This window comes from Protopterus annectens, chromosome 1.part1 (assembly GCF_019279795.1).
Source record: "Protopterus annectens isolate FY-2018-M chromosome 1.part1, PAN1.0, whole genome shotgun sequence".
In the NCBI taxonomy this organism is placed as follows: domain Eukaryota; kingdom Metazoa; phylum Chordata; order Ceratodontiformes; family Protopteridae; genus Protopterus; species Protopterus annectens.
The window spans coordinates 1,715,528,506-1,715,550,086 of NC_056726.1; the positions used below are offsets into that span (position 1 = coordinate 1,715,528,506).

General features: G+C 40.3%; 1 protein-coding gene across 2 annotated transcripts in view; it reads right to left on the bottom strand.

The window, feature by feature from the left end:
* Positions 1-261: 261 nt before the first annotated feature.
* ZNF683 (zinc finger protein 683) overlaps positions 262-21,581 on the bottom strand; it is a 72,968-nt gene continuing 51,648 nt past the window's right edge. For both annotated transcript variants that reach the window (XM_044084082.1, XM_044084090.1), the window contains exons 4-5: positions 12,886-13,014; positions 262-1,329 (exon numbers count right to left, since the gene is read on the bottom strand). In XM_044084082.1, coding sequence (XP_043940017.1) covers positions 781-1,329; positions 12,886-13,014 — 678 coding nt within the window. In that variant the 3' untranslated portion in view covers positions 262-780. The remainder of the gene's footprint in view (positions 1,330-12,885; positions 13,015-21,581) is intronic.

Consider the following 21,581-nt stretch of genomic DNA (forward strand, 5'->3'; position numbering starts at 1 on the left):
AAAATGGCAATAAATAAAATAATAAATAATGACATCTTTAACATCAAAAATCTCTTATAGAAAGAAATGAATAAGTAAAAATAAAAGTACAGAATATTTGTTCTCTTATTCATACTATACAAAGTATCACTGTTACACAATTAAGTCCAATGTTGACTTAGTAACCATTCTTTGGAAAAGAGTTCTAGGACAGCTTTTCCTTAACACACACACACACACACACACACACACACACACACACACACACACACACACACACACACACACACACACACTCAGTTTCACTTAATTTGTCAGTACCCTATAGTCTGCAATATCACTATATCAACTAGAATTTGGAACGTGTTCACAATTGCACAAGCATTTACATGTCTGGCAGAGTGACAAACACTCAAATAATCAAGGAACAGTAGAATAGAGGCAAATATATGACTAGTAACACTCAAACTGTCTCCAAGCAAGACTGATAGACACCCCATTCTCCCAGATAAAGAAGGGATGTCTCTTTTGATTCTAAGATCTGTTGGTATGTCAAATCATATGAAGTCAATAAAAAGGCAAACTTAGAAGCAATGCTACCATTTCTATTTATTGTTTAAATGTGTATTTCTTTCTTCTCCTTTACTTCTGTAATTCTTTTCTGCTTCTCCCCTTCTGCTACTCCACTATTAACTCATTGCTTTCTCCTTTATTTCTATAACATTTTTTTTCTTTCTGCTGCATTCAAGTAACAGCATTCATTTATTGGAACTGTCATTCCAAATACAACGACATCTCTTCTTAAACTGTCTCCTGCTTCACTGTGATTGGTAGAGAACTCTGAGGAGAATACATGTGGAGCAAAGTTCTTTGACTGATAAAATTATGTTGAAAATCCTTATGGGAAGGAACCTCACTCCTGCTATGTCCAGAATGAACCTGGATCTCTGAATCCTCCTTCTCTAACATTGTCATAATCCAGTTTTCTGCTGCAAAGGCAATTTTTGTTTCATCAATACTGGGGTCAATGCTATCTGCCTCCTGACTCATGTCAAATCTGTCAATCATTTCATTGATTTTTGATAGTTCATGTGGGGGCTTCCCAGCAATGGAAGACAAGAAGCAATTACCCCTCTGGTGGATTATTAGGCTGAATGAATGAATGAAGGCTTTCCTGCAGATGGGGCATCTGTGAGGTCTGTCACGGTCGTGTAATCGTTTGTGCAGTTTGAGATGGACATACTGAGTAAACTTGCTGTGGCACAGTTTACATTGGTATGGCTTTTCACCAGAATGCAAACGGTGGTGGGTCTTTAGATTACTTGTGCTACTGAATCGCTTGTGGCATATCTGTAGAAAAAAAAGAATTGTTAATATTATGGATATAATACTGTATGCAGCAATAACAATATAATTATCTGATATCACACTGAATGCAAAAAAACATGATGTCACCACTCTATACTTTGGAGAAGTTAAAAAAAAAAAGAATGTGCCATGCAAATAAATTATATCACAGAGAATTTATGGGTTTATATTATATAACCAAAGTTTTATAACTTCGAATACCATATGATTGACACCATAAGCAATTAACCCTCTGGTGGATTATTAGGCTGAATGAGTTTTGTGTTTTGTGTTTCCTCATTTTATTTTATTTTTTTTATATATTCAAACTTTTATAATTTCGACCATATGGTGTTGATTATATGGTATTCAAAGTTATAACACTTCGATTATATAATATATAGACCCATAATTTACATATGAGGGCTTGGTGAGAAGACATCAAAGCTGATTTTACAATAGGCCATATTTGTTCCTTTTATGAAACCTAATCTTGTTCATTAATAAGGACTATAATATGTACATATGTATAGCAAAACTGTTAGAGAAAGATAATATAGTTCATACACTTCAAGACATGTTATGAAAAGTTTTTGTGGCTGGTAAACACGCAAGTCTGTTGTGAAGTTACTGTGTGGCAGCAGGTGTTAGGTCTAGGTGATATGGAGAAAAGGGTTTAAGATAATGCAGGTATTGAATGAATCAGGTCCCAGACGACCACTGGCAGACAGAGTTACAGCAAGGCAGTATAGGTGCATATGTGGAGGAAGGTGAGAGGTTAGCAAAAGTAAAGCAAACAGTTAACAAATCCTGTTTGAGATTCTGTGACTCAGAAGGTTTCAGTCTTGGCCATACAAGCATGAGAAGAGCAAAAGAAGTAAAACTTGCAGGTTTTCATCATAGACTGTGAGAAGGTAAGCAATGTATTGCATTAATGATTGGTTTTAAATTATAAGGTATGGTTTGCACAATTTCTGTTTCAGAGGTGAGAATCAAACCTTGTACCTTATGAGGTAAACACCTTATACCAACCCCATCCACCTCTGTGAGGTAAACACTTTAACCATTATGCTAACACCCCCAAACTCCAAAAAATGAGGGCCAACATGGATCTGATAGACAAGCAATGCTGTCAGAGACAGGGTGAAGGAATACTTCTGGGCTGTGCAAATTCCATTTTTTCATGGGTTTCATAGGTAAGTACAAAGTAGTCTGCTCTTGTGGGCCATTTTAAGCCTAAACAATTTCCATTTCAGAGGTGAGAATCAAACCCTGCACCTTGTGGGGTAAATGCCTTATACAACCCCAACCCCATTTGTGAGGTAAATGCCTTAACTGTTATGTCAACCCTCTCAAACCCCAAAAAACTAGGGCTGAGGCATTCAAACCATGATTTGAAGTGACTAATTCCGGACTACTCCTAAAATGAATCATGATTCAAAAGCTATAGGATTTGTCCAAGGATGTAAGGAGATCAGAGGGTGACATTGTCTCCCAATTTCGACATCCTAGTGGGAAGGGTTTGTCCAAGTCCTACTACAGGAAGAACACTTGTGGATCAGACTGCATATGATCATTGAAATGGGATTTTGGAGTGTTACCCTACCACAGAGTATAGCACACACAAGATAAACATATCCGAGGTGCAGAAAGTACAGTTGTGTACACTTAACATAAATGTAGATGTTCGAGTGTATTCACTGTTGCAGTCATTACATTTGGGTTATCTGCTTGCAGTAGCCCTCAGTCAGCCTGATTAACAAAGTCTTGGGTCGTGCGTTGGTTGCTGTCCCTTCTTCCATGACGTCAGGTCATCAGGGGTATAAAACATGCAGCCGATGCCATTACATCAGTTTTTCTTGCCCCAGATGTCAGGTGCCCCCCTAATGGGAAGCAATTAAACATAAAAGCACAAAGATATACTTCCAACAAGAAAGCAAATACACCGCAAAGGCTTTTAAGCATAATAAAGGAAAGTAGAGGTATAGCCAAAAGGAGTTAGGGGACTGGAGGGAGGGTAACCAGGACTGCAACAGTGAATACACTCAAATATCTACATTTATGGTAAGTGTACACAACTGTACTATGTTCTTCGTGTTTCATGGTTGCAGTCATTACATTTGGGTCAATTCCCAAAGCTATGGTTGGGAGGAGGAATTTAGATAGCATTAAGGCCCACTATAAGGCCCTGCAAGACTGCAGTGGCAAAGCCAGCTCTGGAGTTAGAGAAAATTGGCAAATGATAATGCTTGGTGAAAGTATGTACAGAACTCCAGGTAGCAGCTTCTTTGATGTCCCTGGTAGGGACATCTCTGAGAAAGGATGTAGAGGTAGATGCAGCCCTGGTGGAGTGAGGTCTGATCCCCTGGTGGATAGGTTTTCCATGGTGCTTATAGAAGAAATGAATGCAATGGCTCATCCATTTAGGAATGGTTTGCTTTGAAATAGCCTTCCCCTCTGCCCCTGCAGCAAATGCCACCAGCAGCTGTTCAGATTTCCTTTGAGGTTTAGTCCTGTCCAAGTAGAATCTGAGTTGTCTGTGCACATCTAAGGAATGCAGTATCCATTCCCCTTTATTCTGTGGATTGGGAAAGAAGGTTGGCAAATGAATGGACTGATTAAGAGCCACACTGGATACCACCTTTGGCATGAAGGATTGATTGGTTCTGAGTGACACCCTGTCCGCATGAAAGATGATAAAAGACTCCACTGCCTCAAGGGCTAGTAATTCAGATACCCTTCTAGCGGAAGTGATTGCTAAAAGGAAAGCTGTTTTCCAAGAAAGACATTTTAAGTCTGCAGTAGCAGCTGGCTCGAAAGGAGGTAGAGTGAGTTTCTCCAAGACAAAGTTAAGGTCCCAGGCTGGGGCTGGAGCTCTTTTGGGTGGTCTCAAATTTTTGGCCCCTATGAGGAACTGCTTGAGCAGTGGATGAGAGAAGAGGGAAGGTTCTGTGTTATAATGAGCTGAAATGGCTGAGGCATGGACTTTAATGGAGGAAAAAGACAGGCCCTTGTGAAGCATCTCAGTTAAGTATTGTAAAATCTGAGGTAAGTTAAGCGCTGCTGTGCTCATGCCTTGAGATTGGTTCTAGGCACATAATCTTTTCCATTTCTCAGCATAAGATTTTCTAGTATGAGGCCTCCTTGCATCTAAAATGATATCCATCACAGGTTTGCTGAGGGATAGTAAAGGAGAGATTAAGTAATTATTCCAGGCTGCAAGATTCAGTGTTGGAAGCTGAGGGTGCATAATTTGGTTCTCCTGCTGAGACAGCAGGGAAGGAGTCTGAGGCAGGTGCCATGAGGATAATCATGACACACTGCACAGGAGGGGGTACCAGTGCTGGCACTGCCAGTCTAGAGCAATCAAAATCATACTTGGTTTGTTCTGTTTGATTTTTAGTAGTACTTTGGAGAGCAGAGGCAGAGGGGGGGAAGGCATCCACTTTCCAGGCTTGTTTGTGGGGAGTCCTTGTGCAAAATTTGTCCAATTGGTAATTCTGGGGAGAGGCAAACAGGTCTATATCTGGGCTCCCCCATTTTCTTGTCAACATGTTGAAAATCCTTGGTTCCAGTTTCCACTCGTGTGGGTCCATGAGGTTTCTGCTTAGTCCGTCTGCCAGTGTATTTAATTTTCCTGGCAGGAATTGAGCTTGTAGGTGCACTTGGTAGCTCAAGGCTGTGTTCAACAATGCCATAGCTAATCTGCAGAGGGGATAAGAATGTGTACCCCCCTGCTTGTTTATGTACCACATAACAGTGGTGTTGTCCATCTTTACCATTAGTTGTCCTGGAAGAATGTGGTCCTTGAAGGCTGTCAGAGCATTCTGTACAGCTAACATTTCTTTTTGATTGATATGCAGGTGCATTTGACTTTAGTTCCATTTGCCCTGAATGCACTTCCCTGCCATGTGAGCCCCCCCATACATAGTCTGATGCATCTGCTGTTAGGGTTTGGGTGGCAGGGGGTGGTGTGAAAGGTAGTCCCTTGTTTTGGTGGCAGGCCTCTGCCCACCAAAGAAACTCTAGGCATAGGCAAGGTATGATAGGAATCATTGTTTCTAGGTCTTGAGAATGTTGACACCATAGGCTTTTTAGATACCACTGTAGTTTCCTCATATGCAGTCTTGCAAATGGAATGAGAAGAATGCAGGAGGCCATGAACCCCAAGGCTTGCAGTATTTGTCTTGCAGACAGCAGGGTTTTTGTGGCCACTTGTTTGAAGTAGGTTGTCAAATGAATTTGTTTTTCTGGCATGAGGTAAGCCATCTGGGAAGTTGTATTCAAGCTTGCTCCCAGGAATATAATTTGTTGACAGGGTACCAGGTGTGTTAGAACCCTTTTTACAAAGGAGAGATGATTCAAAAGTATGTCCTGGCTTTTTGCCTGAATTAGACAATCATCCAGGCATGGGTATATTTGAATATTTCTTTGCTTGCAAAATGCAATAACTGGAGCTAGGCACTTTGTGACTACCCTGGGCACAGTAGATAAGCCAAAGGGCAGTGCAGAGAACTGATAGTACGTGCAGCCTGCTTTGAAGTGTATGTATCTTCTGCAAGATTCCCTGATTGGGATGTGCAGTTATGCTTTTTTAAATCTAGTGTTGCCAACCAGGCATCTTTGCCTAGCATAGAAAGTAATTAGTGAAGAAACAGGGACTTGAATTTTAGAATTTCCAAAAAGGTGTTTAGAGTAGACAGGTCTTGGATAGGACCCCACGAATTGTCTTTTCTTGGTACCAGGAAAAGTCTCAAGTAGAAACCTTGTTGCTTTTCCTCTTCTGGTACCAGTTGAATAGCCCCCATGCTTAAGGGAGAAAGTACTTGTTTTTGGGCCTCTGGCACTGATTTGGGGGTAGGTCTGGCCACCCACTTGGTGTTGGCAACATGTGAAAGTGAAATCTGTATCCCTGGGGCACTATATTTAAAATTCATTTGTTCTGGGTAATGAGTTCCCAATTGTTTGCATGAAGAGCAATCTTTCCTCCCAAAGGGACAGTCAGTTGATAAGTGCTTGAAAATTTTAAAAGGAAGTCATTGAGACAGTTTACCATGGGGACGAGTCTTATTATTCCCAGACTTGGAAGCAGAGACCCCCCACTGCTTAGTTCTGTGAGTCCCCTGGGACTGAAACCTGGAGTTTTTGCTATGTCTGGGTTTGGCTTCAGAAGACCTGGAAGGGGCTGGAAAGGACCAGTTCTTAGAGGGCCAGTGCCTACTAAATCTAGGAGGCTGAACTTGTAAAAAATATTTAACAGTTTGCATAGATTTAGCTTTATCTTCCATCTTTTTAAGAACTTCCTCAGCCTTGTTGCCAAACAGGCAGTCCTAATTTAAAGGAGCATCTGACAATTTAGCTTTAACATGATTAGGCAAAGATTGCTCCTTAAGCCAAGCATGCCTTCTGATTACAGACCCAGTAACAGCAGCCCTGTTGTTGTTGTTGTTGTTGTTGAGTCTTTCAGCTTATCCTGGTTAGGGATCGCCACAGCGGAACTCTGGTCCGCTAATGTTTGGTAGTGGATTTTTACGTGCCGAGTTACCAGCCCTGATGCACAACCTTCAACGAAGGCATGCTCATTCACGCATGCCTCCACACAGAAGACACTCTAGCTGAGAATCGAATGGGACAACGTCTTACTGTGAGGTGACAACGCTACCGCAGCACCACTAAGAGGCCTCTAATAAATCAAAATCACATTGCAAAGTATGTTTTCCAACTTGTTCGGCAGAATGAATTAAATCCTGTAATTCTTTATTTTCCACACAGTCAGGAATCAACATGATTTTCTGTTTAAGCAGTCCAATAACAGGTCTATATTATAACAATGAAGTTTGAAAAGGTTGAATGTTATAATATCGAACCACTATAATCGAAAAATCAAAATATCAAACACTCAGAACAGCGAATTTTTTCCCCAGGGAAAAAAATGCACTGTTCCAAGAAACATACACACACACACACACACACACACACACACACACACACACACACACACACACACACACACACACACACACACACACACACACAACACAAGCACACCAAAACAACTACAATTCACACACATGCACTTAAAATCCTAAATCTAACCCTACACTAAACTGTACATACACTACTATCTATCCACTTACCTTAACCCAAACCCTAACCCCAAGGTCCATAACTATCGTACACTCACCTCACCTGCGCCCTAACCCTAACTCACTTAACCCACCCCAACCCTAAATTCTGTCACTATCGCACACTCACCCGCGCCCTAACCCTAACTCACTTAACCTGCCCCTAACCCTTAAATCAGTCACTATCGCACACTCACCTCACACACACTCTAACCCTAAAGTCCCTAACTACCCCACACTCATCTTACCCCAGTCCGTTTTCTCACTTACCTTAACCCGGTCCGTAACCATCACACCACACTTACCTAAATCCAATCCGTAACCTCCGATCACTCACTTCACTTAACCCGGTTCGTAACCATCGCAGCACAGTGCTGTAAATAGCGAAGCCATGGAACAGACAACCGAAATCTTATCCTAGGTAAAATTTCGATGTTCTGAGGCTTCGCTATTTTCAGCTTTCGCTCTAAAGGGTTCGATATTATAACATTTGACATTTTCAAACTTTGATGTTATAATATAGACCCTCCAATAACATGTTGCTGATATTTTAACATATGAAACTGGCAATTTAAAGCCCTAATGGCCAAGGTTGCAGAAGTGTAAACCTTCTTACCCCATCTATCCAGCGCCCTGGAGTCCCTATCGGAAGGGGTAGGATTTTTAGTAGTAGAAGCCTTAATGCCCTTGAGCCCCTGTGAAATAGTCACTGGATCTGCAATAGGATTTTTGAAAAGGAACTTGTGGGACTCAGGGACCCTGTAGTATCTGTCAAGTTTTCTGGAGGAGGCAGAGAATCAGGGGCCAAACTAGATTCCGAGAAAGCATCATCAGCAATGTCTAGTACAGGAGGAATAGCTAAAGGCCTATGCTGAGGTAGGAGAAGGAAATGCCTAAGCCTCTTTTTTGAATCAGAAAAATTATGACTTTCCCAGTGGAAATGCTCCCTTAGAGTATGTAAGGTTTCCCCAAAAGAAAAATCCTCAGGAGGGGAAGCAGAGGGAATAGACTCCTCTTGCATCAGAATCCTCATAAGTAGGTAAGGGCAAATCCAGATCATCAGAAGAGTCAGAAAAAACAGAATCCTGATCAGAAGATTCATAATCAACTTCAGTCCTAGGCCTCTTAGAAGGGGGGAGGGGTTGCTACCCCTGATTAGAGTTACTAGATCTTCAGCCATTCTTATCATTTGTTTTTTAGGCCTAGAGGCCTGAGCATGTGGCCTGGGCATTGTTTTTTTGGACATGTATCGAGATTTAGCCCTAAGTAAAGAAGGAGGCATTGGTTTAATATGCAAGTCCATAGGCCTGAATACAACCTCAGAAGCCGTTGCCTGCACAGCGGCTCCGGATCCATCCAAGGTAGAGACATCCGCGGGTTTCATAGTTGAAGCATCTCGTAGCATACCGGACTCTGAATGGGTCTCAGTAGAGGCTTGCGAATCAGAAGTAGCAGGTATCAGGGGCTGTGAAAGTGCCTCACTGAGTACCGGTGAACTAGCGACTGGCTTAGATGAAGCATCATTGGCAGTTTTGGACCTCGGAGGCCTGTCTCTGTCTTTATCTTTGCATTTTATCAGAATCCCAGTAGTCGGATGGCTAACCGATGACATTTCTGGATAATTAAACTGAGAACTGAAATATTTAGAGGCGAAAACATACCAACAATTGATAGTGCGCTGATTAAATAAAGCACAAAATCGACAGCAAGGTACATCGTGGTCAGGGCCTAAGCAAGGAATACAGTATGAATGAAAATCTTTATGAGGTATTTGCTTTCCACAAGTAATGCAATTATTAACTTTTACTGACATCGGTAATGTGCACGAAAAAGTTTCCCCAATGGGGTACTTAGCTTTAGTTGAAGACTTTGGTTCTGAAACTCAAAAATGAAAATTTCAGCAGTCGGCTGACTGGCACTTGTGAACTGCTTCTGTTTCAGGCACTGCACGGCAAGAAAGACTGATGTAATGGTGTCAGCTGCATGTTTTATACCCCTGATGACCTGACATCATGGAAGAAGGTACATCAACCAACGCAGGACCCAAGACTTATTTTTATTTTATTTTTATTTATTTATTTTACATTTGTTGACCGGGTTGGTCCAACTGGATACATGTCCATTTTCAGTGGAGACCCGGGGAGAAAAGCTCCAAAGAACAGAGGTACATAAACAAATATACATAAACAAAGACTTTGTTAATCAGGGTGACTGAGAGCTACCTGCAAGCAGATAACCCAAATGTAATGACTGCAACAGTGAAACATGAAGAACATCTACAGCAATTGCACTGATTCTATCATAGCAGGTAATACAATGTGTCTGCTGACTGGCAAAAGGAACACAGAAGTAAGAACAAAAAGATCCCTTAGTTCCAGTTTGGTTAACAACCATGAATCTCATTCCATTGTCTATTTTTTAATTGTCCAAATTGTATTATATAACTAAGACTGAAAATAAACTGATATTTTTTTTTTTACGAGGTCGACCTTTTTGCGAGAACAGTGAAAGCCCCTATGCCATACCTGAAAGGGAATAGTGCCACTCTGTATTTTCTGATTTTCTTTTGTCAGATCTGAGGTCACTGCACTTTATGATAAGGCAAAGCCCAAATTGTACTGACCTCATTTATATAATTTTTTTTTTTCAGCAAAGCTCTTTTACTCATGCATAATACTGCTAAACAAAAGACCAACATAGGTGATTTGAAAGCTTTAATATGGAATCCAAATTCCAAGGTAACCACAGCAGTGGCAAAGAACAGAATGTATAACTAACTGCACAACTGATATACTATGGGAACAACTCAAATTGTAGGCCAAAAGGATGGCTTGTGTAGAGGGTTAGGATTAAGGTTTGGAATTAGATTATATTTAGTTCTGTGGTTAAAGTTAGAAAAAGTATTATGTTTGCAAGTTAGGGTAAGGTTATTTCTGAGACAGGGTCAGGGATTTTGTTAAATGCCCTGTTCTGTGTGACGGAATAGAAAATGTGCACCCTACAATAAATACGAGCATGGATTTGTTTTGCGTGTTTTCAATTAGTTTATTTCACTGATATGATTATTTTAAAATAGGTTAACTGCTTCAAACTGTGATGTGGTTAAGGAGAAGGTGGTAAGGCATCAAAACTAGAATCAGAGTTTTTGCAGTCAGTGAGTACAAAATGTCAGGGGTAGTGTGTGACAGAAGCACTTCAAAGAAGCTGAAAAGTAATGTCTATAAAACTATAGTGATTATCGCGAAATCCTGGGAAATGAAGGCAAAGCAGTTATGAAAAATTGAGGTGATGAAGAATCTGAGATAAGGCTGTACTCTGTGGGACAGATGAAGAAATGAGGACATCAAATCAAAAGGAAAAGTATTCCCAATTACACAAAAGGTCAAGGAGAGTAGACTATAGCAGTTCAGTCTATGAATAGAAAAGCAGAAAATGATTTAGTAAATACAATTTATGAATGTGAGGAAGAAGATAAAAAGAAACAAGGACATCAAGATGATGTGGTGGTAGGACCACAAGAGAAAAGACTCCCAGTAGTCAGGCATGACTGTCAAACAAGGAAAGAGACTGGATTTAAATCAAGAGAGGGAGTGACACCAATACCCAAACCTCATGTAGAACATGGGGAAAGAAAGGCTGATGATGGCAATAGGTTAGCTATATTGTTTTCAGTGAATCTGTGTTTGATGAAAATACTTAGATCTATAATCTTTTAGGTTAGCTTGAACATTCTTAACATTATTTCTTTTTTTTCCTAGACTAACATTTCAGCTTATTTGGAATTTGTTTCGGATTACCCCTTTCCTTTTCATAGCTGTCCAATATATGTAGTAAAATATGTAATAGGAGTGGTTCAAGGATAAGTCTTTCATTTGCATCTTTAAAGATATTTATACAAGCACTACTGAAAGTGAAGTAAGTCATAAAAATGTTATACATGAATTACAAAAAGTGAGATAAGTCTTCTTCACAACTCCTGATCGCACATTCAGAAGAATCCTATATTTTTTCACTATTTTTGACATGCATTGCAGTTGTAAAACTTTGATATGTCAGATGCTTTGTTAGTTGAAAGCTGATCCACAATAAAAGTGGAATTCTGTTCCTTTGAAAAATAAATGTACCTCTAACCTCTCCAGCTTCAATCAACAACTAATTAAATCTTACCTAAATAAGACATGGATCTGCTCCTGCATTACTCTAGGCTGAATTTAACCCACCCTCCTTCCATCCACCCAGCATGCTTCTTACTGTTTCCCTCTCTCCAAACATGGCTCATCTATTTCTTAGACAAGGACATATATTTTTGCCAAGGCTCTATTATTTAACCATCTCTGTTCCAGAGTGTTGGGTTAATGTCATCTCTATGAACTTAAAACTGTGAATAATTTATATCAACTTGTGAATACTTTAACTATTGACAATGTTCCTTTTTATCTTGTTATGCGTGTATAGGTTCAGACTGTTTAAACTCAAGTTGAATTTTTACTAATAATTTGTCATTCTTCTGTGTTAGGTTTGCAATAATTTTGTTTAACTGTAACCAGACTATGTCACTATAGAGCTTTTTTTCCCCGAGACTCAGCTGTAAATGTGATATTATCACAGTCAGACGTTCCTGGTAAACATATCTCTAATAAAAATAAATGAAATACATTTATTTATCTACTAATACAATGTTACCCAGTCGTGTAACGGCATATATAAGCCTTTTGATTTCCTGCCTCTTAACATAATTTTTTGCATTTATTAACAGGGATAGTCTGGATGAACCAAGGACCATTTTAGTATGGACGTGGGGAGTAAACCTCCACATTATACAACAAACAGCTTTGCCAAACAACAAGTAAGTTACAAAGCAATGAGAGAATTGTGATATGTACATACTTTGATTTTTTTACCATTATGTTTTACAAGAAGTTATAACTCTGTAGAAGGCTTTTTGACTTCTGAATGGGGAAGCAGAAGGTGAGACATTCTGCAGGGAATTATTTCATTTTAGTTTGGAATAATATTTGCTTTATTAAATTGTAATCACAATCTAATGTGGGAATTGAAGGATTTCCAGCCACAACCTTTCATCAACATGCGTTGCATGTAGAATATATACTTTTAACTTCTTTGAAAAAGGCAACTATCAGTGCTACATTTCCTTATACCAGTCAATGGTCACTTTAGTGCATTTGTATCATGGAAACCTTTTTTTTCATATTTTTTTTTTAAGCATGACTTTTAATTACTGTGATAACCTGTATACTTTTGCCACACAGTATGCTGACATGGGACAGGCTGTAAATGATAAATGTCATTATCTACCTATCCACATTCACTGCAGCATATTTTAACAGTGGATGAGAGAGAAAGAAAAAGAGGATAAAAGAGTGAAAAATGTGAAAAAAAAAGAGTAGAGAAAGAAAAACTGCAATGGACTTACCGGGCACTCATGTGGTTTTTCTCCCGTATGTACTAAGTGATGTTTCTGAAGGTGAGCCAGTTGAGTGAAGCATTTCTTGCAAACTGGACACTGAAATGGTCTTTCTCCACTATGGACCCTTAGATGAACCTAATAAAGTCAGTGAAAACATAGTGTCATCAGTAGATGAATGCCATTAATGCAATGAAAAATATTTCTGAATGTGTTTTCAGCAATTTATATAAAAGCTAATGTGATTTCTCTAGGAAAGCTATGAAATTGTATATTCCAAACATTTGACATGTGCTGTCATTTAATTATTATTATTTATTTCCGCTATAGCTTGACTCAAAATAGAAAATACTGCAGCGGGAATATACTGGTCTCTTCAGCAAAGACTGCCACCAATAACCGCATATGGGGTATTTTATCACATGATTGCATAATAACTGAGAGTCATATTCACATGAATATGACTACAGCAACATCTGGTTTTCAGTAGGTGGTATCATACTGTTATGTCATTCCTAGTAATGTTGGCTAACACTGGGTCACCTGACATATTAATAGACTGCGTGTAACCATAGGGTGGTGACTATGCTAACCAACAACAAAGCAGTAACAAAATATTTAGGATCAAAACATCAGTAGGATAAGACAGCTACAGACCTGTAAGAAAATTGAGGTATACAATTTTTCCTATTTACAAATAAGTTGCATGAGAAATGCAAATGCATAAAATATAATTAGTCCTGTACTGAACTGAATTTATGAGTTGAAATTAGCTTTAATGTATCATGTTTTTAATGCATGCTAATGAACTGGGATGATGAAAGATTGTAAGACAGGTATACAGACCAACTATAAGGGTATGTATTTTTGCACTGCCTAAACTACAAGATGGGTTATATGGGACTGTTATGCAAAGCAAATTGGACTTTTACTTTTTGCAGACTACAAGGCATTACAAAAGAAGAAATTAAAAATCAAATGCAGGATGATAATTACTTAGTGATTCTGTTTCATCCAGCTTCTTGCATAAACCAGTGTAACAGTGTTCCATACTGCACATAAATTGGAACATCCAGATTAGTGTGAGTGCTAGTTTCTATTGACGTGATTATTGTAAGTTATGCTATTAGGTTTTAAAGTATATCCTCTTAGGTTCATAGGTGTTTATTAGTCTAATGACCACAAGGGCCTTTTTAAGCCTAGCCATGCATCCCAAATCTCTGACAAGTTTTGATACCCTTGATAAGTGTAAGCATGGGCCTAGGAGATGAACCATTTACAGGTTACCCGTTTGCATTAAATTTTTAGTGTGCAGTTAATCAAATACTAATTTGCTAACTAGCTAAATAATTTGAAAACAATTTTAATGTCTAACCTTGGCAAGTAAGTAATTATGGTGTTCATAGGTTCGTAAGTTAATAGATAAGTACCAGGCAATCAGTCTGCAGATCATTACAAGCCTAGCCAGAAACCCCTGTTCAAAAGTTCCCTCCAGCCTCAAGTAGGGAAAGACAAGTTAGAACGGGGAGCATTTATCTAGGCTTACCTTCAAGCTGTAATGGTTGCTACTCTGCTTCACCTGTAGAAGAAGTTTGTTTCAGAGGTAAGAGGTACATTGGGATATGAATCTATTATGCTAATATGTCTTATTTATCTGCTAATGAAGTTTTAGCTCATTTAAATGGATATTTGAGGTAGCATTAAGAGCACTACAGATGCGATGTTTGCTCTGAGAGTGTTGATGGAGAAGTACAGAGAAGGTCAGAAGGAGTTGCATTGTGTCTTTGTGGATTTAGAGAAAGCATATGACAGGGTGCCTAGAGAGGAGTTGTGGTATTGTATGAGGAAGTCGGGAGTGTCAGAGAAGTATGTCAGAGTGGTACAGGATATGTACGAGGGTAGTGTGACAGCGGTGAGGTCTGCGGTGGGAGTGACAAATGCGTTTAAGGTGGAGGTAGGATTGCATCAAGGATCAGCTCTGAGCCCTTTCTTATTTGTAATGGTGATGGACAGATTGACAGACGAGATCAGACAGGAGTCCCCGTGGACTATGATGTTTGCAGATGACATTGTGATCTGTAGTGAGAGTAGGAAACAGGTGGAGGAGACCCTGGAGAGGTGGAGATAAGTAATAGAGAGAAGAGGAATGAAGGTCAGCAGGACTAAGACAGAATATATGTGTGTGAATGAGAGGGAGGATAGAGGAATGGTGAGGATGCAGGGAGTAGAGGTGGCGAAGGTGGATGAGTTTAAATACTGGGGATCAACAGTTCAGAGTAATGGTGAGTGTGGAAGAGAGGTGAAGAAGAGAGTACAGGCAGGATGGAGTGGGTGGAGAAGAGTGCCAGGAGTGATTTGTGACAGACGAGTACCAGTAAGAGTGAAAGGGAAGGTCTACAAGAGGGTAGTGAGACCAGCTATGTTAAATGGGATGGAGACAGTGGCATTGACAAAAAAGCAGGAGTCAGAGCTTGAGGTGGCAGAGTTGAAGATGTTAAGATTTGCACTGGGTGTGATGAGGATGGACAGGGTTAGGAATAAGTATATTAGTGGGTCAGTCAAGGTTTGGAGGTTTGGAGACAAAGCCAGAGAGGCAAGATTACATTGGTTTGGACATGTGCTGAGGAGGGATGCAGAGTATATTGGGGAAAAGATGCTAAGGATGAAGCTGCCAGGTAACAGGAAAAGAGGAAGGCCTAAGATAAGGTTTATGGATATGGTGAGAGAGGACATGCAGGTGGCTGGTGTGACAGAGCAAGGTGCAGAGGACAGGAAGAAATGGAAACAGTTGATCTGCTGTGGCGACCCCTAACAGGAGCAGCCGAAAGAAGAAGAAGAAGATTTGAGGTAGTATTTGTTTTGTGAAGGAATAAGAGGTCAAAGAGGGTAGAATTTTTTAATTCCTTGAAAGGCTACTCACAGGTTTCCTCTGCACAAAGACAGGGCTGTTGGTCGCTGACATTTTTAGTTATGAATCTCTGAAGTCTCTCAAACTGAGTGATGTTTTTAAACAAGTCCAAATCAAAAAGTGCATTATGTTCAGTATAGCAGGTCTGTTAAGATACTAGTAAAGTGGAAGTAAAACCCCTTTCAGTCTAATGCAGATACCTTTTGAAATTCACTGAGCCATATAGAATGATTTCTGTACTACTGCAAGGGCATTCTGGTCAAACTATAAGGAGTTATCGACAACAGTGCCTAGATCCCTTATGATAATGTCTGACTTGAGCAGTGTGTGTTACCTATATGGTATGCCAAAATGTTGTTTATCAAAATGTATTATGCTACATTTTTTCATATTTAACTTGAAACCATTGTCCTTGAACCAGTTGTTAACATGGTCTAACCCACATAATTGTGAGTCAGTTTAAGATCAAATAATAACACCACACAATTTATAGCTGTCTGCAAGCTTAGATAACCATAGGTCATTAGTGTTGGCCTGAAAGTTGAGAAATAAATGCCAAACAGAATAAGGCCCAACACTGATCCTGTTGTATATCACTACTAACATTTTACTTTCAGTCCAGTTTTACAATCCACTCTGCTACAGGCCCCATGAGGAGCTCAGTGTCTCTCCAACCTAACACCACTCTTAAGTATTCAACTGCGGTACCACCTTTATCATTCTTATAAGAAAAGTGCAGTCCGGGTCTGAACTGTCTGCAAACAGCTAAAGTTAACTTTGAACCTAACACCACTCTTAAGTATTCAACTGCAGTACCACCTTTATCATTCTTATAAGAAAAGTACAGTCCGGGTCTGAACTGTCTGCAAACAACTAAAGTTAACTTTGAGTATGTGTCTACCTGTTTGAGCCAATATTCATTTTCCCCTTGAGAGCACTCTGCTTTGGCTTGTAAGCAGCCCCCACACCCCCAACTCCCCCCATCCCCACACACACACACACACTCACACACACACACACACACACACACACACACACACACACACACACACACACACACACACACACACACACACACACTCATCTTCCACTTTCTCTCTTATTCCCTTCTGTTAGCAAATAGTATCCATAACTGATCAATACTGTGTGTTTGTTAATTTAAACCGAGACCACAGTAGACTACTAATAAAAGGTTATCCTGTTGTTCCACCTGAGAAATGGTTAAGAAATGACTTACAGTTTCAGAGCAGTCCTTGGTCAATTGTGATTGTATCTTAAACACAAACTTGTCTTTGCTTTGGCTCATTAGCAGCATACAAAGAACTGCCTGCTCACACCCTTGTTCTCCCCTCCCCCTTCCCTGTTTATTACCTTAAGACAATCCCAGGCAGGCACCATTTTTAAAACTACAACCACCCTTGTCACTATCATGTGTTCATTTATCAGTTAACTCTGTTACCTGATTGTTTCCAGCCCCCTCATAAGAGCAACTAACAGGATCTCTACCTGCTTCGCTCTCCACCCTGCCCCCTATTCCCTCCCACCCCCAGTGGTCCCACCTTTATTACACTCACAAACCCCTCCCATCTTTCCAATAGCCAACCACAGTGCTAACTCAACACTACCACCTCCATCTTCCCACTACTATCACACCTCCTCAACTAACCTGTACAAGCATACCTTACCTATGCTCACTGCATGCACTCTCCTTGCATATCTTACATCCTACAAAAGCTCCGTCATTCCCCCACTCAACCACTACCACTGTACTACTACTCACACCACCACTCATGTCTCACCCTCACTCAGCTCCCCTCCCACCAACTCAAGAACCATCCCTATGCACCCTCACATATTCTACCAACTATATTACTCAAACATAAAGCATCCCTACAACTTAACATAGTAACCCTCCCACCATACCTATTACCCACAGAACACAATCATAAAGTTTCCCTTATAAACAAACACATTCAAAAACTGAGAAAACGAATAACCTCATGCATATCAAAACTAGCCCTAAGTGGAGACATCCGCTCCAGCCCTGGCCCTACCATCTCTAACCCCAATCCTCATAATCAGACTAGAAATCACAACTTATCCCATATTACAGCCAATAGAAAGCCAAGTGACTTCCTTCTACTAAGCCTAAATATTAGAAGTATATCCAATAAAGTCCATGGCCTCCATGCCACCATAGACTTGTACTCCCTAGATATAGTCATCCTGACAGAAACCTGGCTAAAACCTCACATTACCAGTGAGCAAATACTCCCTACAGGTTATGGCATACTAAGAGTAGACTGGCTAAACAAGAAAGGAGGCAGTGTAGCTATAATATTTAAACAGCATGTAAACATCCAGATCTTAATATCATCGGCTCCACAAATAGGCAATGAAGAAATAATATATACCAACCTCAAAATAAACCAAAACAAAACCATCAACATAATTGGATGCTACTTCTCACCTGGCCAAAACATACCTCCACTAGAAAACCTCCTCAGCTGGTCTACCCACCATCTCCCCCAAGAAACTATCATTTTAGGTGATTTCAATATTGACTGGCAATCCTGTTCTGGCAACCATCCAACCCATCATGTAAACCTTCATGGCTTCACCCAACTAGTCCAGTAGCCAACCAGGATAAATAAAAACTCCAGCAAGCACACTACCCTGGATTGGATAATAGTCAGTAAGAGCCCCCAGTCGTATGTAACAGGCTGCTTATCAGATAGCCTCAGTGATCACTCCCCAACATTCCTACTCAAAAAATACCTATACCAAGCTAAACCTGTCATCTACTGTCAAATATGTAAAAAACTAAACTTTAACCCACTCACATTCATCTCATCCCTCAAAGAATGTAACTGGCATCCTCTAAAGTACCTCGGTCTTGATGACACAGTTGAATTTTTTAATACTACCTTCCTGAGCATCCTTAATTATCATGCCCCCATAAGACTTTCCAGAATCAAAGCACAGCCCTCCCCATGGCTACAGAAAACCACTAAGTCAGAAATGAAAAACAGGGATAAAGCCTGGGAGCACTGGCGCAAAACCAAAACCCCCTCAACTAGACAGAAATTCCTAGAACTACGTAATAGAGTCAAAAATCTAAGAAAACAGGACAAATTCCAATACTACCAGTCTGCCCTAGACTCCTCCCAACACAGCCCCAAACAATTCTGGTCCTCCATAAACTCCATCCTCCACCCAGATAAAGTCAGTACCCCTCCTCCTAACATCCCTCACTACTCATAAAATATTGCTACCTCATTCAACACACACTTCACACAAACCATACTATCACTAGCTAAACAACACAATCCCCTCCCCTCCAACCCACACCTTCAACTAGTAATCTCCCCACTGCCTTCTCTTTTTCTCCTGTACCTACCCCCAACATAAAAAAAACTCTTAACTAAACTTAAGCCCATCAAATTAGCAGCAGACAACCTCACAAGTGAATACCTACAAATCGCAGCTGATGCTCTGGCCTACCCAGTATCCATCTTGATTAACCGATCTCTGTCAGAAAGTTACGTTCCCACACTGTGGAAAGTATCAGATATAATTCCTCTCCACAAAGGTGGACCCAACACAGAACTAACCAATTACCACCCCATAGCTATTCTCTATTCACTCTCCAAAATACTAGAGAGATGCATACACACTCAGGTCTCAGACTACCTCCTTACTAACAACCTCCTTTCCAGTACTCAGCATGGTTTCCGACCAAACCATAGCACCACCACTGCCTTACTCTCCTTTGCTAACACTATCCTTCAGCATAAAAACAATGGCTATCTCTCCTCTGCTACTTTCCTAGACCTATCTAAAGCATTTGACATGGTCCCACACAAACAACTTATCTCTGTCCTCAATAACCTATCCTTCTCACAATCAGTCACCACCTGGTTTCAGAGTTACCTGTCTGACCGCCAACAATACGTTGTATGGCAAAATGACATATCTCCCCAACTGTCTGTCTCCATAGGGGTTCCCCAAGGATCCATCCTTGGACCCCTACTCTTCTCTGTTTTCACCAATAATCCAGCCTCTGCCACCAAACATGGCACACTCGTCCAATACGCAGATGACTCAACCATCATCTGCTCAGCCCAGTCCCTACCCAAACTGCAAAAAGTCACACAGGAAGCCTTTTCCTCTGTTGAAACTTGGTTATCCGATGCCCAATTAATACTCAACCCAAACAAAACTAAACTACTCATCTTCCAACCCACCAAACATACTCAAAACAACTCTCACTTTAACATCACAGCAAAAGACAACACCACTATATACCCTACTGAACACACCAAATTGCTAGTAGTGGAAATAGACAATAAACTAAAATTTGACATTCACACATCCATGACCATAAAAAAGTCCACAAAAAAACTAGGAGCATTATACAGAAATAAGCAACTTCTCACCAAAGCAGCAAAGATTTCAATAGCAGATTTCCACCTTATCTCCACCCTACTTTATGCCTCTCCAATATATACCAACCTAAGGCAATGCGATCTAAACAATCTAGAGACCTGCTACAACTAAATCGCCAAATTCGCCACAGGGGCATCCTACCGTAGTCACCACTGTCTCGCACTTACTGAACTGGGCTGGCTTGAACTCCCTCACCTCCTTCAATGGTATCAACTCTCACTCGCCCACAAACTAGTAAACCATCCACTAAATGCCCCATCCCTCCAGAATCTACTCCAACCCTATCACACCACCAGACCACTAAGATCCAGCAACAAAAATCACTTGCAGATCACTAAAGCCAATAACTCTGCTGGTGAAGCACTATTCTCTTGCTCCATAGCCAAATTATGGAACTCCCTCCCACCCACAATTACCTCCATACCATCATGCACCCACTTCAAAACTTTACTAAAAGCGCACCTAAAAACATGCTGGCTTTGCTCTTGCAACTCCCATTCTAATATCACCCACCCCATCCAACCACTACCTTTCTTTCCACTCCACTAACTACCTTGATTATAGCAAGCTCAGATGCTCATAAGCCTAGTACTTATTATACAGCAGGAACTTCTTATTGTAACATTTGTTAATGTCTGTTATGTACTTCACAGGTAAAGATTCTAGTTGTCTACTGATGTACTATGTTCTTCATCTGTAAATATGTTGTAAGTAATTGCTATGTAAATTGTTAATCGCTATGTAATCCAATGTAACTACTGTCTGTTTATTTTAACTGTGGAGCTTTTCTCCCCGGTCCTTCGCTGAAAATGGACCTACGTCCAGTTGGACACTCCCGTTCAACAAATCTAAATAAATAAATAAATACATACATACATAGGTTCATACTAGGCTATCTGCCCGAGGGCATTTACATGCCTAGCCCATAGTTTTGTGGCTTACGCCACCCCTTTAGTATGGGGAACTATACCCATTATTTTGCTGTGCCTCTGTCGAGCAGTGACACTGAGGTAATCCCTGGGGTATATCTATTAGATTAATACTAGGCTAACTGCCTTTGCGAGCCATTTTAAGCCTAGCCAATTATCCCCCTGTGAGATTCAAACTCTGTACCTTATGTTTGTAAGGCAAACACCTTAACCATTAGGCCACCCTCCCAACTCCCAACATAAATAAATAATTTCAGAAGTACCACATGCGATGATCCTATTGTATATCACTACTAACTTTTTACTTTCAGAAGTACCATGTGTGATGATCCTGTTGTATATCACTACTAACATTTTACTTTTAGAAGTACCACGTGTGATGATCCTGTTATATATCACTACTATCTTTTTACTTTCAG